Source organism: Gambusia affinis, linkage group LG20 (genome assembly GCF_019740435.1).
Source record: "Gambusia affinis linkage group LG20, SWU_Gaff_1.0, whole genome shotgun sequence".
In the NCBI taxonomy this organism is placed as follows: Eukaryota; Metazoa; Chordata; class Actinopteri; order Cyprinodontiformes; family Poeciliidae; genus Gambusia; species Gambusia affinis.
In genome coordinates this window covers 2,276,449-2,304,253 of record NC_057887.1, presented here as the reverse complement: position 1 = coordinate 2,304,253, position 27,805 = coordinate 2,276,449, and the positions used below count along the sequence as shown (strand labels likewise).

Sequence of the window (27,805 nt, the reverse complement as noted above, 5' to 3'; positions counted from 1 at the left end):
TTGTTCACATTTCTCTCATTCCACAGAAAATGACTTGACGTCTGTAGCAGAACGTACCAGTGAGCTGGACGTTCTGGTTTCCACAACAGTCAGTCTTGATGTTTGATGAAATCCCCCCCAAAACAAAATGAGCTCATTACTATGACTAGGCTAACAGAGCTAGCTTGAATTGGCTCTCTGGCGTTCTAAGGAGATGAATGAGACAAGTTTGTCTTGATAGAAAGAAATGGATGTTGCCAACATCACTGATCAGTACTTCAAGATCTGTTGTAATGTTTGTAATATTGGGAGTTTTGAACAATCCCATAATGTCAAATAAACTTCAAAGAACCAGGTTTGTCGAAGAAAACAATATCTTACGATAGCCAAGTCATCGTTATGATATACAACAAGTTGTGTTTTTTTTTTAAGGACAGAATGTAAACACAAAAATGGGCTTCCATGTCAGATAATTACTTAATTATCTGTTCTCTCTGTTCTCATTAAAAAGATAACAGAGAGGCATTAGCAGCTTGTGCCCCGCCCCTTTAACTAGTCGCACTAAACAGAAAGAGGCGGCGCTGTGGGGAAGCGTCAGGAGGAAGTGTCGTTTTGAAAACCTGTTAAGTTAATCCTAACTGGAATCAAACTAAACGGCAAACATTTCTGCCTCCCTCATGGTCGTTTCCGTAGAAACTGCTTCCGTTTTTAAAGCTTCCCCCAAGCTTGTTTTTAATTTGGTGCCTAGAGACACAGTCAGTTCCAGTTTTTTGGAATCCCATGATCGTAGAAATTCGCGCCAAAATCAACAGAACCCCGCATTTTTTATGCTAATGCAGAATTGTGAGTTTATTGCAAATTTTCCGCAAAAAACTAACTCCCACCTGCAGGTGGCAGTATTTCCTGGTTCTGCTACACTCATGTCACGTTATTGTCTGTGATTGACGTGGCGAGTATAACAGTCACATGTAATCTCAGGCATAAGTGCAAATATTTGCAAAGTTCCTTTGAAATATTTGATTTTGAAAGTAATATATGATTATGATTGCAAAGAAAAAACACAAAAACAAGCATGAAATCCTGGAGGGACTGATCAATGTGAAAAGAATTTCAATGTTGAAGTAATTATGGAATGTAGGCACAGCTAGTTATTTATATTTTACTCATTTGCTAATGGGTTTTTATCAATACCCGTGAGAACAGTCATGATTTATATGTGGCCCATAATGAGTTTGAGCCCTCTGCCTTAGGGCTTTATTTAATTTTAACCCAACTACACTGAATATTAGCATTTTCTTTTCAAATTTTTTGATTAAAAGATGGTTTGGCTTTTTTTCAGCCTGCTAACAGAGGCAGACGCCGGACACACAGAGTTCACGGACGAGGTGTTCCAGAACGAGAGCCGTTTCCCCGGCGGAGAGTGGAAGCCCGCCTCAGAGCCGTACACAGACGTGGTGAGAGCAGCGAGCCGTGGCACTGAGCACACACACACACACACACCATCAGGATCTCTATGACAAAAATACACAAATTTGGATGTTCTAATAGTAATTAAACCTGTGGATCATCTCTCTGTTACTCAGTTGCTTAAAAATAAAAAAAAGAGATTATGATTATGAAAATGCAGCTGACCTGATTCGTGTGTTGGGCAGAACGGAGAGAAAAGCCGAAACCCTAAAGAGTTCGACTGTCCTCCGGGCTGGACGTGGGAGGACAGCTGGACGGTGGACATCAACAGAGCTGTTGACGATCAAGGTGCAGAAACTCACAATGTGTCGTTTTACTTCCATAAACTGAGCTTTTCATGGATGTGCTTTGATCTAATCAATGCTCCCACTGCCAGCTGCAGAAATACACAGCTGGTCAGTCAGAAACAACCAATCAGAGCCAGGAGGAGGGGCTTAGTGCTGACAATCACCTTGTGTAATGGCAGAGGAACAACGTACAGTTACAGGAAAAATTTATTTCTGTAGAGCTGTACAGCAGTGAGCTCTGCACTAAAGTGCTCTCCGTTGATTCGGGGGTTAAAAACTGAAATAACATGAGAAGAAACATAAAACTAACAAAATACTGCATGGATAATATGAACGATAAAAGTATACAACTCTGTGTGTGTGTGTGTTCTGTACAGGCTGGGAGTACGGGGTGACCATTCCTCCAGATGATAAGCCCCGGTCCTGGGTCCCTGCTGAGAAGATGTACCACGTCCACCGGCGGAGGAGGCTGGTCCGGCCCCGAAAGAGAGCGGCACTTCCTGCCGGAGCGGCGCTGGAGGTCGGCACCCAATGCCGCGGCTTAGTGCAGAAATGCTGCCACATGCATTTCTACATTTATCCATTTAAGGAAAAATTGTCACCTTGAGATGTTTGTTCTCAAACGCACAGAGGAGAGACCACGGTGACCCCGAGGGATGGGAATTCTCCTCCCTGATTGGCTGGAAATTCCATCGAAACGAGCGCTCCTCTGACTCGTTCCGTCGACGGCGCTGGAGGAGAAAGATGGCGCCCGAAGATCGCCTCGGAGCCTGCGCCATCTTTCAGCTGGAGGGCGCATTAGTGAGTGAAACTGGATCCACCTTCACAGACAGACAGATTCTCGTTCAGAGCAGCAAACAGTCCTGTTGGTAATCCAGAGGAAGCAGGAACTGACTGTGAGCTTAATGAGTCACCAAATATTTACCCATGATCAATGAAGGCCGGCTCCTCGGGCGCAGTTTGGCTTGTATTTGCCGTGTGACACATGAGCACGCCGCTTAAGGATGTTTCTGCTCTGGCCTGCAGGGCGTCGATACGGAGGACAAGGAGAAAGGCTCCAAGGGCGACGCCACCAAGCTGTTTGGTGCCAACACCCCCACCGTGTCCTGCTCCTTTGACAGTGAGCCACAGACAATCAGAACTAAACATACAGGCCAGAAGGGTCAGATGTGAATTTATTTCATTTTCCTCAACTCCTCCGTAGGGTCGTACATGTACCACCTCCGAGTTTATCTCTACCAGGCGAGGAACCTGATGTCTATGGACAAAGACAGTTTCTCTGGTAAGATTTTATCTGTGGGGAAAAAGAAAAAACTGGATCCATGTCAGGAAATCAGAATGTTTTCAAAATGATTATTTTATTTCAGTTCAAAAAGTGAAATCCTTTTAAAGGATCGAGTGTTAATTTTCAAAATTAAATTTTAATCATGTTCATACATTCATACATGTGTGCAGTCCCTAACCAGATATAATTCACAAGCCAAATGTTAAGTTAAGCTAAGTATTAAATTTGAAGCTAAATATTTAGTCTGTAGACTAAATATATAGTTTACAAACTAAGGATTTAATTTGTAAACTAAATATTTATCTCTGACACAAATATTTAGTCTTGAGTTAAATATTCAGCTTGATGGCTAAATTTTTAGGTCTGAGCTAAATATTTAAAGAAAATATCTCAATTGGAGCTAAATATTTAGTTGGCAAACATAATATTTGTAAACTAAATATTTAGCTACAAAACAAAAACTAAATATTTCAGTCACAAGCTAGTCGGTTGATGTTGATCTCAGACCACGTTTTTAAAGTGACCTGGAGAAAAGCAGCTCAGCATCAGATCTCCCTCTTGAACATGACGAGTCTTTGTGTTTTTAATAAGATATGAAGAGGAGGTAAAATCATCTCTTCCCACGTTACAGATCCGTACGCCCACGTTTCCTTCCTTCACGTTAGCAAGACGACTGAGAAGCTCCGAGCCACGCTGAACCCGACCTGGGACCAAACTCTGATTTTCAACGACGTGGAGATTTACGGAGACCCCAAGAACGTCGCCGCCAATCCTCCAGACGTGGTGCTGGAGTTCTACGACAGCGACCAAGTGGTAGGCTGCATGGTGGTGCTGTGTTACAACGATTTGAAAGATCCCATTTACAGATGAAATGGTTTCAGACTGTAAATGTTCAAATGTTCACATGCTGAACTTTATTGGGGCAGAAAATTGACTTTTCAATGCCTAATTTTCCTCAGGAAAGATTCAGCATGCCTTTTATTATATGGAACACAACATTCTTTTTCATGCCAGAGAACTTCTCTGCAGATTTTTCTTTCCTTGCAAAACAACGTCCATCTCTTCCCTTCCTAACGGGCGTGACTGTGGCTGAATAAATCCGTTTCCCTCCGGGAGTTTTCTCAGGTCCTCCTCGGTTCTCTGCCGTTGGGGATTCCAGCCGAACTCTGTGGAAGTGAAGCATGTGATGATGTGTGCAGGGGAAGGACGAGCAGCTGGGCCGCAGCGTTTGCGTCCCGCTGGTGAAGCTGAACTCTGGGATGGATCAGACGCCCAGGCTGCTGTGGCACCCCGTCATCCAGAAGGGCCAGAGGTCTGGGGAGGCACTCGTGGCTGCTGAACTCATTCTTAAAGACAAGGTCTGATTTATCACAAAAAAAGAAAAAAAAAAAAAAAAAATATATATATATATATATATATATATATATATATATATCTGTACATCTCTGGGAAACGGGTTGCTTTACATTCTTAGAAATTCTGGAGCATTGCTTCCTGCTTTGCATTTGGACTGGATTACCTGCTACACCAAATGTTTCTATACAGTTTTGTTTCTTCCTGTTTTTAAATTGAGAGGGTTGGAGGCAACGTGTTCTTACAGCTGTCAGTCTGAGCGACTGGAATGGGGAATGCTGGGAAGAGAGCGGAAAGTACAACAGGAAAATGATTTTTTGTTTCATTCTGTGAGCAACAGAATGAAATTATGAGATTAGCTCATAATGTTGGGATAATCTAGTGCAGGAATGTTGATCTTTGTTCTTCATCAAGGCTGCAGCTGTTACTGTAGCAATCGATTATTCTATCAATTATTCTGAGGATTTCTCCGATAATAAAACTTTTCAACCAGATAACTGCGACTTTTTCATTTTAACTTCTTAACTTGCACTTAAGAGGTATTTTGTGCAACATAAAAATGCAAATTCTTCTTAGATGAGAATATTGCCTTGAATGCAAAAACAGTGATGAACTAAATGATGCTGTTCATTACAGGTAGCAAACGATTCAACTGCAGCTCAAAGAATCATCCTGAGTGAAACTCATTCCTTCGGTTTGACTCGTCAGAACTGTCAGGCTGAACTCGCTGATTAATTTTTAAATGAACTAATTAAAGACTGGATACTAAAAGACACTTAATGTGAGGTTTGCAGGTTTTTACAGAATTTGAACCAGGTGAAGCCAAAACTAGAGGAGAGCTGGGTAGAACAGATTTTACTTATTTTAATCTTAAATATAAAATGTAGATATTTTTGGGCAGTTTTTGCTCAGTTGCTGCTCCGAATATGTTCTTTCAGGAAACAGCCTTTTTTTGAGTCTATACTCCAGTTAACGGTTAATTGATTACTTTATTTCCACACATTTTTTACAATAATACTTTTTAAAATGCGAAACTTGTACAAACCCTGAATTCAGTGCTCAAGTAGGAAGTTTTATATTTTTCAAACTGGTATTTCATCCTCTTCCCTTTTTGTCTCTCTCCGGTCAGTCTTGCAAACAAAACATTGAGAGTTTGTCTTTTTGCAGTCGGGTGTGGGGGATCTCCCCCTGGTTCCCCCAAAAAGAGCCGAGAACCTCTACATGGTCCCTCAGGGGATCCGGCCGGTGGTGCAGCTCACAGCTGTGGAGGTGAGGCTCATCGGCAGACGCCGGTCCGTCGATGCTCTCCTTCTCTCTGTGTAACCAGCTCTCCTCTCGGCCTCCAGATTCTGGCGTGGGGTCTGAGGAACATGAAGACGTACCAGCTGGCGGCGGTGTCGTCCCCCAGCCTGGTGGTGGAGTGTGGAGGTCAGCGGGTGGAGACTGCTGTGATCAAGAACATGAAGAAGAGCCCCAACTTCCCCGGCTCTGTCCTCTTCATCAAAGTGGTAATGATGATGTCGACAGGAATATTTGAAATGTAGCATTATATATATATATATATATATATATATATATATATATATATATATATATATAATCTAAACAGCAAACTCTGAGCAAAATCCATTAACCATCACTGTGGCAGATGTCCAAGAAAGAGTCTCAGGTATGAAAAAACTGGACAGCACCAGGGCCAGACAAGATCCATGCCTACTGGCTAAAGAAACTGACTGCCCTACATGAGCGACTGGCAGACCAAATGAACCAGCTGCTACAGAGCAGGAACCACCCTGAATGGTTAACTGAAGGCGCACAATCCTGATCCAGAAGGATCCAACAAAGGGCCGGTCCCATCTAACTACCGACCAATAACCTGTCTCTCCACAACCTGGAAGCTCATGTCAGGCATCATAGCGGCTAAGATAAGCAAACACATGGATCAATACATGAGCCACGACACAGAAGGGCATCGGGGTAAATAGCAGAGCCAAACACCAACTCCTTGTAGACCACACAGTTGCCAGAGACTGCAAAACCCGACACACCAACCTGTGCACGGCTTGGATTGATTACACTATGACTCAATGCCACACACTTGGATCATCGAATGCTTAGAGATGTACAACATCAACAGGACCTTGAGAGCCTTCATTGCAAACTCAATGCGGATGTGGAAGACCACCCTTGAAGCCAACTGCAAGCCACTTGCACAAGTATCCATCAAATGTGGCATATACCAAGGAGATCGCTGTCCCGCTACTGTTCTGCATAGGCCTGAACCCCTCAGCCAAATCATCAACAAGACTGGCTACGGATACCGACTCAAGAATGGAGCCAACATCAGCCACCTCCTCTACATGGATGACATCAAGCTGTGCCAAGGCGAGACATAGACTCACTGATCCACACCACCAGGATATACAACGGACATTGGGATGTCATTCGGACTAGAGAAGTGTGGTCGGATGGTTACAAAGAGAGGAAGGTCATCCGCACAGAAGGGATCTCACTCCCAGAAGGAACAATAGCAGACATAGAGGAAGGTTACAAATACCTGGGAATATCACAAGCAAATGGCAACCTTGATGAGATCACAAGAAAAAGAGCCACAACCAAATACCTTCAACGAATAAGACAAGTCCTGAGAAGCCAGCTCAATGGCAAGAACAAGATCCGTGCAATAAACAGCTATGCCCTACCAGTAATCAGATACCCTGCAGGAATAATTAGCTGGCCAAAGGAGGAGATACAGGCCACAGATGTTAAGACCGGAAACTACTAACAATGCATGGAGGGTTCCACCCCAAATCCAGCACCCTGAGACTCTACACGAACCGCAAAGAAGGAGGCAGAGGACTAGTGAGTGTGAGAACCACTATCCAAGGCAGAGACATCCAAGATCCATAGATACATCAGGGACAAAGCCTCAACAGACAATGTGCTCAGTGAATGTCTCAAACAATGGGGAACAGAAGCTGAGGTGCGGAGGAACCATCATGGGAGGACAAGCCCCTGCATGGGATGTACCACCGACAAATAACGAAGTGGCTGACATCAGAAAAATCCTACCAATGGCTGGAAAAAGCTGGACTGAAGGACAGCACAGAGGCCCTCATCATGGCCGCCCAGGAACAGGCCCTAAACACCAGAGCAATTGAGGCCCAGATCTACCAGACAAGACAAGGTAGGTTGTGCAAGGAGGCCCCTGAGACAGTCCAACACATAACAGCAGGGTGCAAGGTACTGGCAGGGAAAGAATACATGGAACGACACAACCAAGTGGCAGGCATAGTGTACAGAAACATCTGTGCAGAATATGGACTGGAACCCCCAAGATCAAAGTGGGAAACACCCCCGAAGGTAGTGGAGAATGACCGAGCTAAGATCCTGTGGGACTTCCAGATCCAGACAGACAAAATGGTGAGGGCGAACCAACCAGACATAGTCGTGGTGGATAAACAACAGAGGAAAGCCGTTGTGGTGGATGTGGCAATACCAAGTGACTGCAACATCAGGAAAAAGGAGCATGAGAAACTAGAGAAATACCAGGGCCTAAGGGAGGAACTGGAGAGGGCCTGGAAGGTGAAGACCACAGTGGTGCCTGTGGTCATCGGGACCCTCGGGGCAGTCACCCCCAAACTGGAACAGTGGCTACAACAGATCCCAGGAACAACATCAGACATCTCAGTCCAGAAATGTGCAGTCCTAGGCACAGCCAAGATACTGCGCAGAACCCTCAAGCTCCCAGGCCTCTGGTAGAGGACCCGAGCTAAGAGGAAGAAGAATCACCACCCGCGGTGGGTGAGAAGGGAATTTTTTTTATATAATGCTACATTTCAATTAACACTTCTTATCAAACTGTGCATTAAACTCAAAAAGAAACAGATGAAGTGATGTTTTTATTTTAATAGTTGTGACCAAAAAGAGAGAGAACGAATCATTTTTCATGCATTGGTTGAATCTATAAAGCACTGGACATAAAAACATCTAAAATATGTTGATGTGTTCTTCCAAACACTCCAACCAGGAAATGTCTGCAACATTTAGCACACAACAAAGTCACATGACTTTACCCTTAATTAGTCTTTATGTCCAGTGTTTACTTTTTTTTAGATAAAACCTCTTTAAGAAGCTTAGTTGTGCACTACTTTGTATCAAAATACATCAGTTTTTGGATAAAACACAAGTGGTAAGAGGACTTGGAGGAGCATTCGACATCTCAGTGTGTTTTGTTGTTAAATATAAAATCCTGAACTTCTTCCTAAAGCTTCAGGTTGTTTCCTATTCTTTCCCTCTCAGCTCCTTCCAAAGGATGAGATGTACACTCCTCCCATCGTGGTGAAGGTGATCGACCACCGGCCGTTTGGCAGGAAGCCTGTGGTTGGTCAGTGCACCATCACCTCTCTGGAGGAGTTCAGGTGCGACCCGTACGTCATCGTTTCCGAGGGAGCCAGGGCCTCCAAGAGTGAGTTTCAGTTCCTCAAGTCGACAAGTTGTTCCTGACGTGGGAGAAAATCTTTCCTCATGTCTGTCCAACAGTGGCTCTGATGATGACTGCGCCCCGTAAGGACGTTGCCATCACGATGGACGAGGGCCGACCGCTGCTGGAGGCGCAGGTTAATGCTAGCTCCTTGCATCTTACCCCCCCCCCAGCACTGAGTTTAAACACAAACAAAATTTGGCTCCTAAAGTGTCAAATTTTGACAGATTTCAATGCTTTGGCTTGCAGTGTTTATACAGTATGTCTGCAGCTTTCAACAAACTGGCTTCTCCAACCGTCCCGTTTGTATGTATGATCACTTCCTGTGGCTTTCACTAAACCAGTGACATGGCTGTAATCCACACCGCAGCTGATTTTACCAAACATATCTAGAAGAGCTTTAGTCGACACACTGAATCATTCTGATCACAGCGAGGGTGTAACATGTAGCAAAGGCTCCCTGTTGGGATTCCAGTTCGTCCAGATTTATGGAGAAAACAGTCAGAAATCATCCAGTTGACACTCTGTCCATGAGCTGTGGCTCAGGTTTACCAAACCACTGAGGCCTTCATAGAACTGATGTATTTACACTTTTACTAAGTAAATGAGTTGCAATGCACTTTAAGATTTTATTAGTGAGAACATTTGATTTGTTTATTTGTTGATGTTTTTTTAGGTTGGACCTAAAAAAAGAAAAACAACCCAACTAATTAATTCTAAGTAGAGCCTGAAGTAAACATGAAGTACTTTAATTAAGCTTTTTTTGGTTTTGCTTCTAGACCACCATTTGAGTAAGTAGTGCAATATCTTCCACCTCTATTTTGTCACTAGTAAACACAGGGTTTAGTTTTGACTTTTGAAACTCAAATTTCATTGTTTGTTTTTATGTTTTGTATAGTTTTTCTGCACAATTTTTAAGATTAATTCAAAAAAATGTTTAGCTTTTTTTCTAGCAAATGTGCAACTTTTCAAACTCAATTTTTTTTTCCTCAAAAATTAATCTTCTGAGATTAGATTCATCTCAAAATATTAATTTGTTTTTCTAAAAAGAAAAAAAAAATCAGAGATGTCAAAAAACCAGTTCTGGGTTTTCTTTTTTGGTGGAAATGTACTTTTTCATATAGTGGAGCATAAATTCTCTGGGGCATTTGATTGGAGTGGTTCAGGGTAGGACCATGTCTACATTAGTAGTTTAATGCACTGCGCTAAGGAATACACTGTTCTTTCCTTCCTCAACAGGGTAACATTAATCCATGTTAATCTGCTCTAAGTAGATTAACATGCCTTTATTTCACATGTTTTCATTTAGTTTTCTCTGTGCTGTTTGTACTCTACGCTTTTTGAAAAATGCACCACAGAAGCGCGAGAATCAACTGAATCACCAACCAGATAATTTTGGTGCATCCTGGTCTGAATTTTGGTTCAGCTCCAGCTATAAATCTAAACTCTAATTTGAATTTTTTTTTTTAAATCATTGACTGGTTAAAGCTAGTAAAACTGGAAGACTTTTCTCAGAGGTGCGTCTGCCTTCCTTGTTACACCCTTGTACCATCAGTCATAAAAACAGGAATGCTCACTAATCCTTCGCCACATCACTTTCACCATGCGTGTCCTCTGATGATGATGTCATGACTGACTCATTTATTGACCTTTTTTCTCATCCTGTCTTCAAAGCACGCTGAAAAGGTAAGACAAACATTTCTAGCTTTCAAGTTCTGATTGCACATTTAACTCTGCCGAGATAATCATGCGACTCAACCGCACTTCAGGAAAAGGAAACAGTTGATTGGTGGAGCAAATTCTACGCCTCAGTTGGAGACCAGGAGAAATGCGGCCCTTACACCAGAAAAGGCTACGACACCCTTAAAGTACGCAGACTTGATTTCTTCCCACACGAAATGATCCTGATCCTTCACTGCTCTTTATGTGGCAAACAGAATTACGTTTCTGTAATTCTGTAAGTCTTAAATGTTGGTGCAAATTTTCAGGTGTATGACCGTGAGTTGGAGAATATCGACGATTTCAAAGGGTTGACCGACTTCTGCAACACGTTCAAACTGCAGCGAGGCAAGAACGAAAACGGGGACGAAGACCCCACCGTGGTCGGAGAGTTCAAGGTCAGTTTGGTACCAAAACATATTCAGAATAAAATGCTGGTCAACAGCCGAAACATTGTAAGGGATTTTTCAACTGTTTTAGGGTCATGTTGATGAGCTGAATCCAAAAATCACATTGGTTTTGCTCAACCAGGTCAACTTTCTGAGTTATGGAGCAACATGAGCATCAAAATTCATGACTTGTTCTCACATCTGGATCAGTTTCCTGAGAATCTGATCAATGAGTGATGAGCAGGAGGAGAGATTCCATCAGGACAGGAAAGAGACGGAGATGTAATGTTCACATGAACTTAGCCTTATTAGTGTTTATTATTCAATTTACAGAAATCCAAGTTTGTAACATTTAAGTAATACGCTCTGTTAGAAAACTTTTTTTTTTCTCCTAAAACCTTTTTTGAATGAGAATTATGAACTGATGATGTCATAAAAATGTCATCAAATTAGCCAGAAGATCAGATTAATAAAAATCAAATTAGAATAAAAACCTGACCTGACTGAGAAAAATAGATGTCATCTTTGCATTCAGTGGAACAAAATAGTCCTAACTCAATTGAAAAAACAGACAACTTCCAAAAAAATAGTTTTTGTAACCCAGTGAAATACTCCACCAAATTCAATACGAAGCTGAAAAAAGGCATCAAATGAACCTGGTTCAGTGTGAAATATGTAGAAATTGTTCACAAAATACACCTGATAGACATTTTCATGTTTTGTGGCTCTACAACCCAGTTCAGGCTTTCCAGGTAGAAGTAACTCCGTCTCTTTCCACCATCTTGAAAACAAATGGCGTTGTGATGAGACATTGTGATGATGTTTCATCTCATTATCACAATGTCTTGGTTTATTAGGAGACACTTGAGTCATTTTTAACGATGTCACTCCTAAACGATTACTTTCAGTGTTAAACATTGCCAAAAAGACAGTTCTGAATTGTAAAACAAGGACCGGTATCAGTTTGACATATTGAACACATTTCAATGGAAAATAACATTTGGTATAAATTCCATATCATTCTCACTTACATTATGAACAACATCATTATTTTATGTATTAATTTTATTGATTTTGTGTTGCCCCTCTTTCTCTTCTTTCTTATTCTTGTCTTTATTTCTCTTCCTTTCTCATCCCATCTAATTCCTGTATAAAATCTAACAAACTCTACTTCAAGGAAGTTTTTAACTATTAATTGATCCATTGCATGTTTGATTACCTGACTCTTATTGATTTATTATTGTCACTATTGTGACTTGATTGATGTTTTTATTTCTTTACATACTCAGAATGTCAGTGTTAATTCAGTGAATCAATCACCAATGCTTACACACACACACACCCGCCCACGCACACACACTGTCATCAATATTCATTCATTAACCCACAGTATTTTTTTCTTTTTCACAAATGTACTATTGCTATATATTTCATACTGTGTTGTATAATAAATACTGTCTGGTGGTGGTTAGCTTTATGGAAGCTACCGGAGCTCATTTGTGTTTCCCTGTTCCCACCACTAGGGGGCGTTCAAAATGTACCCCCTGCCAGATGACCCCAGCGTTGCTGCCCCGCCCCGGCAGTTCCGAGAGCTGCCAGAAAGCGGACCTCAGGAGTGTCTGGTCAGGATTTATGTGGTTCGGGCAATTGACCTGCAGCCTAAAGACAACAACGGCAGAGTGAGAATGGAGCTGTAGTAAAAAAAAAAAATCCTCATTAAGCTCATGATTTCCTCTGCTTTAGCTTTTGCTATGTCTTTTCAGTGTGACCCGTACATTAAAATATCAGTGGGCAGAAACACAGTGGACGACAGAGATAACTACCTGCCCAACACTCTAAACCCCGTGTTTGGAAGGTGAATCTACTCGGCCTTGTTGCTCATCGTTCCCCCAGTGTCACGCTGAGCATTTTCCAACCTTCCTCTTGTTCAGGATGTTTGAGATGACATGTTTCCTGCCTCAAGACAAGGACCTGAAAATCTCCGTGTACGACTACGATCTCCTGACCCGTGACGAAAAGGTCGGCGAGACGGTCATCGACCTCGAGAACCGCTTCCTGTCTCGATACAACTCCTACTGCGGCCTTCCTCAGACCTACTGCATGTGAGCAAACCGACGGCCCGCTCGATTCTATCATCTCCACATGCAGTGAAACGTCTGAAGAGGTTTTATGGACAGGGATGAAATATGATTCTGTGTCATCAAAGCTCTGGCATCAACCAGTGGCGGGATCAGCTGAAGCCGTCTCAGATCCTGGAGAACCTGGCCCGACTGAAAAGCCTGTCCAAGCCCAGGACGGAGGACAACGGCACATCACTTACGTTCAACGGAAAAGATTACACGTTGGCTCAGTTTGGTAAGAGATTAAAACCATGTAAGAAGGAGTCGCTTGTTTCAACCAAGTTATATGAAACTCTGTTTTGTCGTAAAGAAAGCAACATGGAAATTCACCAGCACCTGGGCCCGCCGCTAGAACGCCTCTATCTGCATGTCCTCAGAACACAGGGACTGGTTCCTGAACATGTGGAGACCAGGACCCTCTACAGCTCCTTCCAGCCAAATCTGTCTCAGGTTAGACATCAGTTATCCAGCCGTCCAAACATGCATGGCTTTTGAACCATGCATGATAGGTCAAAATCTGACAGGTTTTTATTCCATTCATTTTCAGCCCCTTAATAAAAATTCAGTGCAGCCTTACAGTGGCTGCATTTCCATTACCAATGTACAAATGTGTTGTCTATATCCTATATAATGTTGAATAAACAACCCATCATCCTTCTGTCACTTCCTGTCGTCATCTTTGTCGTTTTGGCCAGTAGTAACATCCGGTTGTTGATCATGTGACTGGTGATGTGGAAAAAAATGTTTCCGGTGCAGTTTTGTGAAACATCAGTTTTAATATGGCTGAAAAAAAACACCTCATCTTTATGCAAAAACTTTTTGTTGAAAAAGTGTTTTTTCTTCTCCAAATTGGCATCTTTCCATTAAGCAAATTTCTTTTCTTAACTTCAAATTGCACAATTTCATGGCTAATAGAAACACAGAATGTCTGAACATAAATTCCGTTAACTCCATCATGAATATAACACATCAGCTGAGTCCAATTGGATTTTTTAAAGGAAGGTTTTATTTTCAGTTTCTACATTTGCAAAACTAGACATGTTCCTAAAACACCTGAAGAGGTAATTGTGGTGGGAATGGTTTTTTTTTGTTTTTTTTTAGACTAACAAATGGATGTCACTTTTTTTTGTGTGTACATTTTACAAAATCCCATTGTTTTCCTTCCACTACTTATTCACTACTTTGTGTTTGTCTATTACATATAGTTCTAATAACTACACTAAAATTCATGGTCATGTAACAAATGTGAAAGATTATTTTTGTTTAACTGCCTTGACAAAAAAAAAAATCAGAATATATGGTCAAATTAGTGTTTATACTGATTACATTATGTGTTGGTTAAAGGGAAAGCTTCAGATGTGGGTAGATGTCTTCCCCAAAAGCATCGGGCTCCCTGGTCCTCCCTTTGACATCACACCCCGCAAACCCAAAAAGTAAGTTGGCGATGTTTCTGCCCCGTTGAACGCACAAAGACGCCGCCGAGTTGACCTGACCTTACGACCTGTGACGATGTTCAGGTTCTTCCTGCGAGCGGTCATCTGGAACACCACGGACGTCACTCTGGATGAAACCAGCATCACGGGAGAGAACATGAGCGATATCTACGTCAAAGGGTAGGCTACAGTCAGTTCTTCAACAACAAGAAGCGACTTTACAAATGGAACCAAGTCACAGAAGTATGTACTGAAGTCTTCCAATAATGGATGTTGAAGGTTTCAGAATTAATTTCAACTTGTTAAGGTCGAGCACCTGGTGGTGACCATAACTGACCAAAGCTTCTTCCTGGTAGATCAAAAATGATTTGGTTGACATCGAGTCTGACGAAGGGGAATGTCGATGAACCCTATTGACTCTTGTTGATGGCAACAGAAAGCTTGTGGTTTTTCTCATCCGCAATTCTTTAATTGTGGATGAGAAAAACTTCCTTGGTAAATTCAAACCTGTTGGCCTGGTTGTGTGGTATTTCTCTAAGGGTTTGTTGTTGTCCAATCAAAGCGTCAAAGGACATTCATGAGTGTAAAAGTTCTGTCATTCTCTGTGGCAGCTGGATGCCGGGCATGGAGGAGGACAAACAGAAGACTGACGTCCACTACAGGTCTCTGGATGGAGACGGAAACTTTAACTGGCGGTTTGTCTTTGGCTTTGACTACCTGCCAGCTGAACAGCTCTGCCTTGTTTCCAAGAAGGTAAGGCATGGTTAAGGTTTTCGTAAAGTGGACTGGCTTTGTTGAATGAATGTAACCATGTGTGTATTCGTTCTGCATCAGGAACACTTTTGGAGTCTTGACAATACAGAGTTCAGGATTCCTCCCAAGCTGATGCTTCAGATATGGGATAACGACAAGTTCTCATTGGACGATTACTTGGGTAAAGGCCCAAAACTGCACCTTGTGTCACACAGTTTTTACATTCATAACTGTGGAAACTACAAAACTTGTTGACCCTTGTTTTCAGGCATGGTGGAGCTGGATTTATGCAAGCTGGTCCCTCCTGCCAAAACTCCAGAGAAATGCTCCCTAGACATGATGGACAATCTGGAAATAGTAACCCCAGGCAAACTGACGAGTGCCAAGTCTCTGTTTGCTCAGCAGTCAGTCAGAGGCTGGTGGCCTTGCTCCATTGAACAGGACGGGAAGAGAGTACTGGGTGTAAGCATACAGTGTTTCTTTTTTAACAAAACTCTTCCTTACTGCATTGTAAGACAAATTTCTGAGGAGTTTGATTGAAGAATAAAGATAAATCCTTGAGGTATAACTAACCATACAGGTCAAAAGAGGACTAGTAAGGTTTGTAGAGCAGTTTTGATGAGAATCTGTGGACAGACTGGTTCAAACTGAGTACTTGTTCACTTTTTGGTCTCGGCAGGGTAAAGTGGAGATGACTCTGGAGATTGTGAGTGAAGCAGAAGCAGACGAGAGACCTGCAGGAAAAGGACGAGACGAACCCAACATGAACCCAAAGCTAGTCTTTCCCAAGTAAGACGGCGCCGCATCAAACTGTACAGAACGGGATGGGTTTCAGTTCAGCTGAACAAACTCTTCTTTATCCCCTCATCAGCCGTCCAGAAACCTCTTTCTTCTGGTTCACTAATCCCTGCAAGACCATGAAGTTCATTGTATGGAGAAGGTTCAAGTGGGTGTTCATTGGACTCATCATCCTCATCATCGTCGTGCTCTTCATCGCCATCCTGCTGTACTCTTTACCAGTAAGAACAAATTACATAACATGAAAGTAGATGTTCTTTAATAACCACACTGTTTGCTTTTTTGGTAATTTTATACTTGATGTTTATATTCAGGGAGTTTTACCCAAACTAGTTAAACCAAATCGGTTTTTAATAATTTGTTAAACTAAATACAGCAAAGGCTTCCACATAGTTATGACTGAGTTTAGACATCAAATTATAAGCGTAGAATAAGGCAAACATGTAAAAATATATGCAAAGTTTTTCAATTAAAATACAGCATGATTAGTTCGTTAATGACTGCAGACATTTCTGTTTTTCCTTTAATCTGGCTGCCTGTTACTTTTGACTTGGCAATTTTGACCCTCATGACAAAGTTTGGACATTTGATCCAATTCAGCATCAGCACTGCAGCAGCGTTTGCAGTGAGGTTACAGTGATATCTAATTCTATCTGAATGTCTTTCTACATGTCTTTATGAAAAATGCTCCAAATAATATAGTCCAGGTCCCGGAGCAGCGCTGACTCGTCTCATCTTCTCTGTTTCAGAACTACATCTCCATGAAGATCGTGAAGCCGCTCCAGTGACAACGGATCGCGCCGACTGAACACTCAGCCAATCTAAACAGGATTAGTTTTTATTTTCACAGCTGACAGTGTTTTATTATTGAGGCGGGTGTTTTTGCATATTTGCACTGTTGCCATAATAAATGTGTGTTTCACGTAGACAGCTTCAAGGTGACAACCATGGGACACTGTTGACGTTTCACGCTGCAATGCAGCCTAAAACCACAGGTGGTTGAACCGATTTAATGTCATTTGTAAGGTCATGCAGTCTGAACACGGGTTCTGGTTCTACGTTGGTATGGGGACGATTTTATCCACACGGTCACTGAGACGGATTTAAGACGTTCATCACTAGTCACCCTTTCCTCATTTGTCTCCTTAACATTATTGTGCCAAACCATTCCTTCATGTCTGTCCAGTTTATAAGTGAAATATTAAACATGTTTTACATTAAAGTGAAATATTTCCAGAGGATTTGTTTGAATGAGTCACCAGTGGTGTTTGCTGCTGTAGCGCTTCACTTTCACATGAATGGGAAACAGTGTTAGAGGTAAAATACAGTAAAGACTCAAAGTTTCAAATAAAATCTAGATTTATTGTGCAAATATGACAGAAGAGAAATTTCCATTAGTATTAGGTTTGTTCTTCAGGATTTCTTTCATTACATTTTGATGAAATATTTGAGGCTGAACACTGGAGAGGATTTCAACCACTAACAGTTATGGACATGTTTACTATGATGGTAAAATTAAGCAGCTTGTTTAACTCTGATTTATTATATCTGTAGACAGATATGGGAAACTGATAAAGGAGTTCAGTAAGAAACTGGCTGTTAAAAAAACAGTTTCAAATTTAAAGTCCCAAAGATGCATGGTCATTGAAATTCAACTAAACTATTAAAATACTCTTTCAGCTTAAAGGTTTAAGAAATGTGGCTGATATAAGGTTGTTTTTTTTTTTTTTGTTATATTGTGTTCCCTTCATATCTCACTGCAAACCAGGTCTCGTTTTTTAATGCTATGTTTCACATGGAGGTAAAATATGCAAAAAGCAGCTGAGACAGTGCACTGTAAAAACAGTTTAATTCAAACGGAGGCTGCATTTCTATTCCGAATCATCATCCTGTATTTCACATGGGCATACGAGCCACCTGTCAGTATTCCACATACAAATATGTACATCATTAGAAAAGTGCTCCAGTATTTCAGCAAAATAGTTCATACAGAAATAGACAAACTGGCATCTCTGGTAAAGATGTGTACAGACCTCTAATATAAAGTCATATATTGCAGAATATCACTAAAATGTTTAGAAAACAATCTAATACTGGACAAAATTTATTCAGCATGGAAGAAAGTCCACAATAAGAAATGTTTAACAAAATAACTAATACAAAAAATGCAACACATTTCATTTCTCTGACTTTTCAAGAAATGTCTAATTCATGATTTCTAGTTTTTATGGGTGTAAATGGTGACAAAAAATCCCAAACTGTCACAGAGCTGCAGCATGCTGTGGCATCTTGTGGTCGCCGTAGCAACCCCTAACATTACAAATGTCCCCATGCCAAGCTAAACTGTAGCTTTAGCCACACCCTGTAGGCTCTAAACATGTTTCAACAGAACAGGTGTCAGAAGTTGTGCCAGTTATTTTGTAGACTGTTTATGTATAAATTTGCTCCTAAATAAAGATCAGACTTTTCTAAATGTTCTACTAAGCATGCCACTGCAATAATGTGACTTTATTTTAACGTTCTGTACACATCTTTTTCTGGGGTTTAAGGTCGTTGGGGAGCTGCGGTTCCCTCCAGGGGGCGCTCTCTGCTGCAGGCTTCACTCTTCCTCTGAGCTGTGATGTTTGCAGCGCTGTCTCAGGAAAGCCTCCACCTCCTCTCTGCGTGCCAGGCTGTTGGCTTTGCCTTGGAAACGCCCGCTCTTCCCCGCCCCTTTTCCCTGAAGCAACTCCAAAATCCTGAAGAGAACAGAAAACTTCAACAGCTCTTTTTTTTTTTTTTTGGTTTTAATAATAACACAATGGTAACATGTCAGAATCTCCTCCTACCGTGGGCCTAATTCTGTGACTTGTCCACTGGGCCCAGCGAGGAGAAACAAACCGGCTCCCTTTTCCTCTCCAACAGTGAGGAAGACCAGAGTTTCCTTCAGGGAAATAAAACGTTTACTCCAGGATTATCAGGCAGGGCCAAAGCAGACAGGTGGAGGTCTTACCTCTGTGTTTATTTCATTGGCGATGATGTTCATAAACTCATTGTCACCTTCTTTTCTGTAGTTAGAGGAAGACTTCAATTATTGAAATTTCTATAATTGAAGGTTTGTATTCATTCCCCAAAGTTTGCACATTTCTCCATGTTACAACCGCAAACTACGGATGGACTGATAAAAAACACACAAAAAACCTCAAAATGATCAATTGGGTCAATAACATTGCTATTATGGGCTGATAACCGATATTTACTGAGATATTTCTATGCCATTTTAACATTGAAATATTAATCCACTGTCAAAGCTTCTGAGCCAGCCTGTTGCAAAGAGCAGCAATTTGATTGCATGATAAATTGTAATAAATGCAATAATGTGATTGCCCTTTAATATTTTTTGGAAAGCTGCCATTTTGAAAAATGCTGCAAACATTTGGTTGCAAAGCAGTTTGTCAATTTTGTTTAGGGACGAAATAATCCATTTTACTTATTGTTTTTGCTATATTTAAAATGTGTTAAAGGTACCTTTGAAATTACAGTTTGTTGACCTTTGAGAGGCTGTTCTTGCATTATGCCATTAGCATTAGATTAATTGAAAATGGTCTCAAAATGCCAATATTATCATTTATTGCAAATTTATCGTCCAGCAAAACTTATGAGCGGCCTCCATCTGAGCTGGAGCTAAAACACAGGGACAAGCCCCGCCCCCTCCTGAAATAAATAACAACAAGATGCTAATAAAGTTAGGTTGTTATCAACACAGTTCTACTCATCAGGCCGATACCGACGTGGATACTGATATATCTTGCATCCCGACTACAAACCTCAACTTTTTTTTTCCAGTTCTCTTTATTCTTTTCGACTTTACACAGTGATGCAATATTAAGTGAGTCCATCACATAAAATCCCCCCATGAATCCGTATTTTCTGATTGTAATGAATAGTTTTCTACGTTGACCGCTTATCTTACTTGTGAAAGCTGAAGAAGTTTCCTCTGTGAGGGTTGTTCTTAAAGTCCCGAGCAATAAGCACGGCCATGTCCCGCAGCAGACTCAGGTTGCTCTGGAAACAGATTTTGATAGGTTGGATAAAAACTCAGCGCTGCAGCTTCAGATAGAAGCTGAACTCCTTCTTCTACCTTCTGTAGCATCTTGACAGACTTCTGGATCTTCTCCACGGCCTCGACGTGCTCGTCTGGACCCGTCCTGTGGAGTCATGACCAAGACCATGTTTTCATCTCTGAGCTTTGCATTGTGGGAATTCTTCAGACATGTCAGTTTGAACCTACTTCAGGAGAGAGACCAGCGATCGCTCTGTGCTGTAGCTCTTCTCCACGTACTTCAGGACTCTGTTCCCTGTAAGGAAGATGAGGTTGGTTTTGTTTTTCTTTCCCTTCTCTGTTCCCAGCAGCTTTATGACCTGAGATGAAAAATCGAGAAAGAAGTTGTTTTTATCGTAACCACCTCAGCTGATGTCTGTGTCTGAGTGATGGGAGTCACCTGTAAGTGACTGAGGTTGGTCACATGGGTTCCACAGCACATGTTGGCATCAATGCCCTCCATGTCGATGATTCGAACAGGCCCTGCATGGTCGTCTGGCAGCCCCCGACTCCTCACCTGCCTCGCACAAAACACCATGGTCACGTTCCAATCACTGACCGCAGAGCTCGGTATCTGCTGCTGTGTTTCAATTACTACCGTGCACAAATCTGTTTGTATTCCGCTACTGTAAAAAAAACTATTTCACAATTGCAGTGTTTTTATTAGATGAGAAATGAAATTAAAATCACGTGAATAAGCTTGTTTGTGCGATAAGCCATTACGTCAGTCCCTGCTGTGGTTTATAAACAGTAGCATACATTCATATTTCAGGCATCAGATGAGACGTTGGCGTCTTATTCAGCCGAAGGTGCGACAAGCCCCGCCTGCTTGGGAGGGGTTATGTATGTGGCGTTTTGGAGAAATTATAGTCAGCAATTTTACAGGAGAGTTTTGTATTCAACACGTTCAAATAAGCAACAACTTTTGATGAGCTGTGATGCTGTGAGAGCTCTGGTGGAGCCAGTTGAACATTGAAAAAACTAAAACTATCATCCTACTACTACTTCCTGTCGTCTTCATTGTTTTTGCCAGTAGTAACATCCGGCTGTTGTTGTGAAAAGTGTTCCTATTGCAGTTTGTAAAATCCATCTATTTTGATATGACCACTTTACCACTTAAGCCTTGTGCAAAAACTTAACAAAAATGTGTGTTGGCATGTTTCCATTAAGCAAATTCATTTTTGTAATTACAATTTGTGCAATTTTATGGTAAATGGAAACACAGCTACTGGGTACAACCTGTGTGTGTGTGTGTGTGTGTGCGTGCGCATGTGTGTGTGTGTGTGTGTGTGTGGGTGTGCGCACTTTCTCCACAGCAGGGTCGCTTAAATCAAGGAGTTGAACACCAACGGGAATCCCAGCTCGAATCTTCTCATTCACGGCCTCTTCCAGTTCCTGAAGCTGCACGGCTTTAACTGATGGAGTGTCCAGTTCGATTGTGCTTCTGTGACGGCCCAAGTCCCTGAAGAGAGGGAGGGAGGAAGTGACATCAAACCAGGGAAATGCTCAGGTCTCTATCGACGGTGAAACTGATCCAATGATGTACCAGGAAGTGGTCTTGTATCCAAACATTGCGTCTGCCAAAGCTGTAATTAAATGCTGACCTAAGGAAGAAGAAAACTATATCTTAGAACATTTTATTTTTTCACGTTACAATCACTGTGTTTCTTCAGGGACAAATAAACAAACATGAAAATCTGACATCCAGTCACGCCCAGCTTCCTCATCCATTCTTTCCACCAGCCCAGTGACAACGCTGCATTCACATGATGAATCTAACTCATGCCTCTTACACACGTGTCATTTTCCTTCCATTTAACATCCACGCACTATTTTGGTGTTGACCTATTACATAACACCCTAATAACACACCTGGATGTATGTGATTGTGACAAAACGAGAAGAGTGCAAACATTCCTGGAAAGCATTTGTACCAGTTAAAACACTGCTGTCTGACCCTCCTCTTCCTCACCTGAATGTTGCTGCATGTGATCAAACCTCCTCTCCCAGTCTACCGTCACCCGCACCTCCTGACCCACCTCCACAGGTGAGGTCACGAAGTGAACTGCATCCGGTCCCTGCCTGGTCACTCTTAAGACTGGAACCTCTCCAATCAGACCATGGTCGTCTGGCTGTGACAGCATTAAGAAAATAGCATCTCATACACTCACACACACTTTCGGTGGTGGAACAAGCTTAATGATGAACACGCTTACTTGGCCTCCTCCCTCAGGGAATAAGATTGTATCTTGGAGCAGGACATTAAAACCTTTAAGGGTTTCTTTCTTTCCATTCACTTCTTGTTTTAGTTCCGCAGGACAGCAGGATACTACAGCGGTGACAAACTGGAGGCGAATGAATGGAAATGGGTCAGCCAGCAATGCTTTTCTATTTATTTTATGGCAATGTTGCAATTAATTTAAGAGCAACACGGTGAGTAAATGCTATGCACAATGAACATAAACACACAATTCAAAGCACAAAACAGACAAAAACTTTAATTCTTGAAAATAAAAGTGAAGTTAGCTTTAGCTATAGTAGTTTAGCAGCCATGCTAGTAGATCAGCAGGATTTAAAGGTTACGTTTCCGGGATGCTTAGTTTAGTTTCCGCTTTAGAGACTCGTACCTCTTTCATATAACAGTCTCTCTGACACTGGAAAGCCATTCTGGGCTGTTTAAGAGGCGAAACCTGAGTCTAAAAGTGGTGCAGACTCGTTTGAACTTATCCAACGCAAAGATGTCAGTGAAGCACGGGTAGCAATGTAGTCCAAAATTAACAACTTTGAGTTTTTCTCTTTCGTCGGACATCCCTCAGGAGCCATGCGTATCATTGGCTGGCACCCAGTTGAACTCTTCCCTTATCTATTTGCTTAGGTCGAAACAATACATCAGTGTCTATCTGTTCAGTTACATTCAGGAATACTTGTATTGTATAACCCCAGAGGTAAATTAAAAAGTAACCAATATCACATAATTTAATGTTATTTTTCCTCAATGTTCTTCATTTTATCTGAAAAAATATTTCTCTGTACCATCATCTCCAAATGTTTCACAATAGTTCCCAGAACAGAACCAACCTCCTTTATTAGCTTTTGGAGCTGTAAGTTCCTGGTTCTGATACTGCTGCCCCAACAGGATTTTAGAAAAGATAACAGATTTAGGGAAGATATGCAGTATTTTGTTAACAGGTTGCTGTTGAAAATGAGAACTATGACCTCAATCACTTAACTGGTTAAAAAAAAAAAAAGGATTCCTCAAAAGGCAAACTCCGCTCTGTCTCTGGTGTCAAGTTCAGTCTGTTGTCCAGGTGAACACCAAGGTATTTATACTTCTCAACAACAACCACGATTGATAATAGTATTCACTCTAACTCTGTTTCTATTGAAATCTACAGTAGATGAAAGGAGTCTGACTTGTATTGGACATCTGTCCAGAGTGAAAAGGAACAGTGGAAGTACAGTGCCCTGTGGTGCTCCTGTGCTGCTGATCTGCTGCTGAGACAGTTTTTCAGTATCAGATTTTGGTCTCATTGTCATCAAAAACGTATATTACGAGCTACCAAACCAAATGCAATATAGGATAACACAATATCAGTATGTCAAGATTCATAAATAAATATAGTGTTATCATCTTTTCATGTTTTGTGATAGTTTTTTCTTTCTTTCTATATCTACTGATTGCAAATTGTTTCTATTTAATATTAAATCTGACTATAAATGGGGTTTTTTTCTTCAGGTATCCTTTATAAAGCAAAAATATCCCTCTTGAAAACATTAATGCTGAATACCTTCAATGCTGCCACCTGCTGGAGTTAACAAGAATGCCAGGCTTTTCCATCTGTCTCCGTCACGTTTTTCAACGTGTCAACTTTATCTGCTGACTGTTCATTTTTAAAATATAACCGAAAATACAGACAGAACATTAACATCATACATCATAATACACAAATAAGCACGTGTGGAATAGATTTATATATATAAAAAAAGCATGTAACACAATTTCATCTCACAACAATTCTCACAAGCATTAGCACAGTATTTAAAATCCAGGGCTGTATAGGAAGATCTGTCTCCAAAAAACATCCTGAAGAGCCATCTGTGTTAGTCAGACTGCAAGAGAAGAAAATAGATATATATCTGAATACAAATTAATTAGAATAATTATCATTTTACCACATTACATAATGAAATAATTCCTCTGCTCACATCACTGAGGTCCCCCATGTCTGGTATGGCTCCTTTGTTTTCACTGGCCATTTCTTGAACCATCTGACAAAGAAAAAAAAACATATCCAGGAGTTTAATCATGCATATGTTGTATAATTGTAACATACCCTTGAATCTTTTCACATTTCATCATGCACTAACAAAATAAAAATCTATAATTTACTGTAAAATGCTGTAAACGTTACTGTATTATTACAGTCAAATTTTGGCCACCACAACATTTTACTGTAAATTAGAGATGTTTTTTTTTTTACAGTGTACTTCATATAGAAACTTTACTGTTTCATCAGGATTTTATGTGACAGAGCAACACAATGTAGTGCCTAACTCTGAAATGGAAGGAAGATACAATTTTCAAAAGTTGTTTTAGAAATATTTTATACGTAAATAGGCTGAATATTCACCACAACTTCCTGATTTTATTTTGGAATCCTAATGAAATACCATAAAGTTTGTGACTGCAGTATGATGAAAATGTGAGCACTGGTCAGATAAACTGGGAGTCTGACCAAGCAGGACATTGATCGCAGATGCAGCAAAGAATTGTAACAGGAGTGCTGCAGAGATCCACAACTCAGAGTATTGTTGACAGAATGTTTAATTCTGCATTTATGGAAGCGTTTTAAGGAGAAAATTATTTTAAAATCATATTGAAAAGTCTGTGAGAGGGAAACGCATCACATCCCTCTCTGATGTTATTTTATTATTCAATAAAATGTGGGGATGGCTTCATGCTTTGGTTATGTTTTTTTCTTTGCAGGGACAGAGAAGCTGGTCAGAGTGGAGGGAAGACGGAGCTAAAGACACGGCGAAAATCTGTTGCTACTGTATGTTGAGATTGGGGTGGATATTCACCTTCCAGCAGGAAAAACAAGCAGCTACAGCTAGACAGAAGGGTTAGGTTTAAACATATTCTCATATTAGCATGACTTAGTCTAAGTTCAGACATTCATCCATCGGAGAAGATTTGAAATTTCATGTCCATATGTCAGATTTTCCAGACGAACTGAGCTTGAACTAACCCAGTTAGAAGTTGCAGTTCTAATTGCAGAATATGGTTCTGAAAGATGCCTGGGCTGATTCTAAATACATGCTACATGCAAAATTTTGATATGTAAAAGTAAATAAGTAATTGAAAATGATGTGTTGTTTCCTTCCATTTTAGAAATCTGTACTACTCTTTGCTGGTCTATTGTAGGTTTCAGCAACCTTTATAACCCACAGGGCAAGTTTGGAGCTTTTTCTTAATAAACAAAATGATCTGCAGTCATATGTGAGGCTTTATTCAGTTTTATGGACAGCTACTATACAAATAGCTTATGTTTTACAGTTAAATTAATTAAATAAAAGTGTAAATCTAACTTTTAATAACAAAGAACAACTTCAAACTTTAATAAAACTGTTTTCTTGACTGAAGTGTAACTTTTTGGAGCCTATCGACTAAAAGACAAAAAGAAACAAAAATGCGACAAATTCCTGGTATCACTATTTCTTTGGGAAAATTTGGAGCAAAATATTTAAAAAAATACCCAAAATATTCTCCTACAATTTTTTTTTTTTTTTTTGCCTTTATATCTTTGAATATTTCTTAGATCTGTAACATTTATGGCTAAAATGATAAAAACATACACATGGCCCCAGAGCTGCAGGATGCAGAGGCCTGGTCAGCTGCATAAAAACCTAATGAAATTTCAACAGGATTTTGTGTTGCAACGCAGAAAAATGTGAAAACAGCTTAAGCAGTGCAGAGTGTGTGGGCCCACTCACATCCATGTATTGGTCGTACTCTGCCTTTCCCTCATCTTCCTCATGCTCCCAGTCTCTCCAGTTATCAAAGTCTACGGAAATCCAGCTGGGCTGCAGGAGGAGCAACAACGTATTGTTAAAAACACAACTCAACAATACAAAAATGTCCCACCAATTAAATTTGTGCGAGATGAGAGCTTTCTACTGCCGCCACCTTTGCGGGGTCCTTCTGGAGACGAGGCCATGCAACGTCTGGTTTCATCTTTCTGAGCAAGACGTGGATGGTGCGTTCATGCACTGTCTCTCTGGAGTCCTTGAAAGTGTTGAAAGCATTTCCAGGTCTACATTTAATGTCATATTTCACACATAAGTTAATAAACACGAGAAGTTTCAAACGGGTGAATGCTTACATGGATTTGGACTTTGTCATAAAAGTGTAGTTCATTGTAGAAGACGTCATCTGTGTCATTTTTGCAGCTGTTTGACAGATAGAAGTTTAGTCAGACGAAAACCGTGTGCAGTTATCAGCAGAGTAAATTACACAAACCCACCACAAAATCATTTTGTCTGGCTGGATGTCCACTTGGACACCTGTCGGCTTTTGAACAGCAAAGTTGATGGTGACATATTTCTTCCTGTCGAACCACAGCGCATGTGCCGGCTGACTGTTGAGACACAGAGTCAGTGGTGATTTGTTTTATCGGTGTGAAGATTCAAACCTGAAAGCTCAAAGCAAAGATTCACATGTGAGCAGCTTCTTCCTACTGCACACTAACAGAAAACCAACACCTACCTCACTTCTGGTCTTACAATCTTTGGTTTGTTCATTCTGATTCCTGGAAAAATTAAAAGAGCAGCTACTTCTTTTATTTCTTTAAATCACAGAAAAGTAAAAGGCTTTACTTTTCTCTAGTGTCACGCTGTACGCTCTAATACAGTGACCAGGCTCAAGAAGCTATAAATAGAGCAATATCAGCTGCTGGGAGTGAGACGCCCACAGCCCCCTCTCTGCCCTTTATAGGCTGCCTGTGGAACAGTCCGGAAGGCAAAAGCAGTTTCTGGGTTCTGCAACACTTCACTCAACCCTCATGTCATCCCCCACTTCTCCCTGAAACACCCAACTGGGCAGAGGGGTTGGGAGATTTAGGCCAAAAATAACAAAAACTGTTAAACTCTTACATTTTTCCTTACTTTTGTTGCTAAAAGGATTGTTCAGAACATCTAAAGTGATTTTTTTTTGTTAAGATATTGTACACTTGATAGTTATATGACATATGATTGTACTAGTTAAAAGTCTACAAATGAAACTATCTTGCCACCTTAATTTGGATAAAAATCCAGATTATTTGATTTTGGAGGATGAAGAAAGTGGCTTTTCAGAGAACCAAAAAAAACCCAAAGGCCAAAAAGCGGTTTGCTAAAATCTTTAACTCCAATTCCAAAAACGCCATAGCAGTTCATATGAATGATCTTTTATGAACCTTCAAACCATCATCTGATTTGCATTTAGTGGTTATTTACAAAGAGGCCAATGATTATTCACATGGGAAATGAAGCGTCATCACCATGTGAAACACATATTGAGAAGAGCACACAGGAAAAACATTTCCAGTCACGCAAAAACTCAAGTTTTAGAGTCTTGAGTTTAAACCTCGAAAGAAGAATTTGTGTTTGTTGGAAACTGA

General features: G+C 40.8%; 3 protein-coding genes across 9 annotated transcripts in view; 1 reads left to right on the top strand and 2 right to left on the bottom strand.

Moving 5' to 3' along the window:
* LOC122823690 (myoferlin-like) overlaps positions 1-17,307 on the top strand; it is a 39,147-nt gene extending 21,840 nt beyond the window's left edge. For 6 of the 7 annotated variants that reach the window (XM_044103580.1, XM_044103579.1, XM_044103582.1 and 3 more), the window contains 29 exons: positions 1,319-1,433; positions 1,632-1,734; positions 2,111-2,253; positions 2,364-2,534; positions 2,760-2,853; positions 2,938-3,015; positions 3,650-3,831; positions 4,218-4,376; positions 5,539-5,640; positions 5,718-5,879; positions 8,674-8,839; positions 8,914-8,990; positions 9,104-9,160; positions 10,529-10,540; positions 10,624-10,722; positions 10,843-10,971; positions 12,486-12,641; positions 12,726-12,817; positions 12,894-13,064; positions 13,169-13,317; positions 13,393-13,532; positions 14,427-14,515; positions 14,600-14,695; positions 15,127-15,268; positions 15,350-15,449; positions 15,537-15,730; positions 15,948-16,057; positions 16,140-16,287; positions 16,816-17,307. In XM_044103580.1, coding sequence (XP_043959515.1) covers positions 1,319-1,433; positions 1,632-1,734; positions 2,111-2,253; positions 2,364-2,534; positions 2,760-2,853; positions 2,938-3,015; positions 3,650-3,831; positions 4,218-4,376; positions 5,539-5,640; positions 5,718-5,879; positions 8,674-8,839; positions 8,914-8,990; positions 9,104-9,160; positions 10,529-10,540; positions 10,624-10,722; positions 10,843-10,971; positions 12,486-12,641; positions 12,726-12,817; positions 12,894-13,064; positions 13,169-13,317; positions 13,393-13,532; positions 14,427-14,515; positions 14,600-14,695; positions 15,127-15,268; positions 15,350-15,449; positions 15,537-15,730; positions 15,948-16,057; positions 16,140-16,287; positions 16,816-16,854 — 3,475 coding nt within the window. In that variant the 3' untranslated portion in view covers positions 16,855-17,307. The remainder of the gene's footprint in view (positions 1-1,318; positions 1,434-1,631; positions 1,735-2,110; positions 2,254-2,363; positions 2,535-2,759; positions 2,854-2,937; positions 3,016-3,649; positions 3,832-4,217; positions 4,377-5,538; positions 5,641-5,717; positions 5,880-8,673; positions 8,840-8,913; positions 8,991-9,103; positions 9,161-10,528; positions 10,541-10,623; positions 10,723-10,842; positions 10,972-12,485; positions 12,642-12,725; positions 12,818-12,893; positions 13,065-13,168; positions 13,318-13,392; positions 13,533-14,426; positions 14,516-14,599; positions 14,696-15,126; positions 15,269-15,349; positions 15,450-15,536; positions 15,731-15,947; positions 16,058-16,139; positions 16,288-16,815) is intronic. The other variant, XM_044103584.1, reaches the window with a different exon arrangement.
* Positions 17,308-17,896: 589 nt separating this feature from the next.
* On the bottom strand, positions 17,897-22,952 carry aarsd1 (alanyl-tRNA synthetase domain containing 1). The gene is made up of 12 exons (XM_044103593.1): positions 22,775-22,952; positions 22,364-22,492; positions 22,120-22,279; positions 21,694-21,751; positions 21,453-21,609; positions 20,548-20,664; positions 20,337-20,467; positions 20,187-20,253; positions 20,019-20,110; positions 19,059-19,113; positions 18,895-18,989; positions 17,897-18,804 (listed from the first exon to the last, which is right to left on the bottom strand). The coding sequence occupies exons 1-12, from the start codon at positions 22,811-22,813 to the stop codon at positions 18,666-18,668; spliced, it is 1,239 nt and encodes a 412-aa protein (XP_043959528.1). The 5' UTR covers positions 22,814-22,952; the 3' UTR covers positions 17,897-18,665.
* A 183-nt stretch (positions 22,953-23,135) lies between these two features.
* Positions 23,136-27,086, bottom strand: ptges3l (prostaglandin E synthase 3 like). Its single transcript, XM_044103594.1, has 7 exons — positions 26,914-27,086; positions 26,672-26,785; positions 26,531-26,597; positions 26,335-26,433; positions 26,142-26,231; positions 24,354-24,416; positions 23,136-24,257 (listed from the first exon to the last, which is right to left on the bottom strand). The coding sequence occupies exons 1-7, from the start codon at positions 26,946-26,948 to the stop codon at positions 24,249-24,251; spliced, it is 477 nt and encodes a 158-aa protein (XP_043959529.1). The 5' UTR covers positions 26,949-27,086; the 3' UTR covers positions 23,136-24,248.
* Between the last annotated feature and the right edge of the window lie 719 nt (positions 27,087-27,805).

Coding starts and splice junctions, on each gene's coding strand:
- aarsd1 (XM_044103593.1), bottom strand. CDS start 22,813: ATGGCTTTCCAGTGTCAGAGAGACTGTTATATGAAAGAG. Junction 22,280..22,363: donor TCCCTGAGGGAGGAGGCCAA/GTAAGCGTGTTC, acceptor ATGCTGTCACAG/CCAGACGACCATGGTCTGAT. Junction 20,254..20,336: donor TCGCTGGTCTCTCTCCTGAA/GTAGGTTCAAAC, acceptor ATGACTCCACAG/GACGGGTCCAGACGAGCACG.
- ptges3l (XM_044103594.1), bottom strand. CDS start 26,948: ATGAACAAACCAAAGATTGTAAGACCAGAAGTGAG. Junction 26,434..26,530: donor ATGACAAAGTCCAAATCCAT/GTAAGCATTCAC, acceptor AACACTTTCAAG/GACTCCAGAGAGACAGTGCA. Junction 26,232..26,334: donor TCCAGAAGGACCCCGCAAAG/GTGGCGGCAGTA, acceptor CTCCTCCTGCAG/CCCAGCTGGATTTCCGTAGA.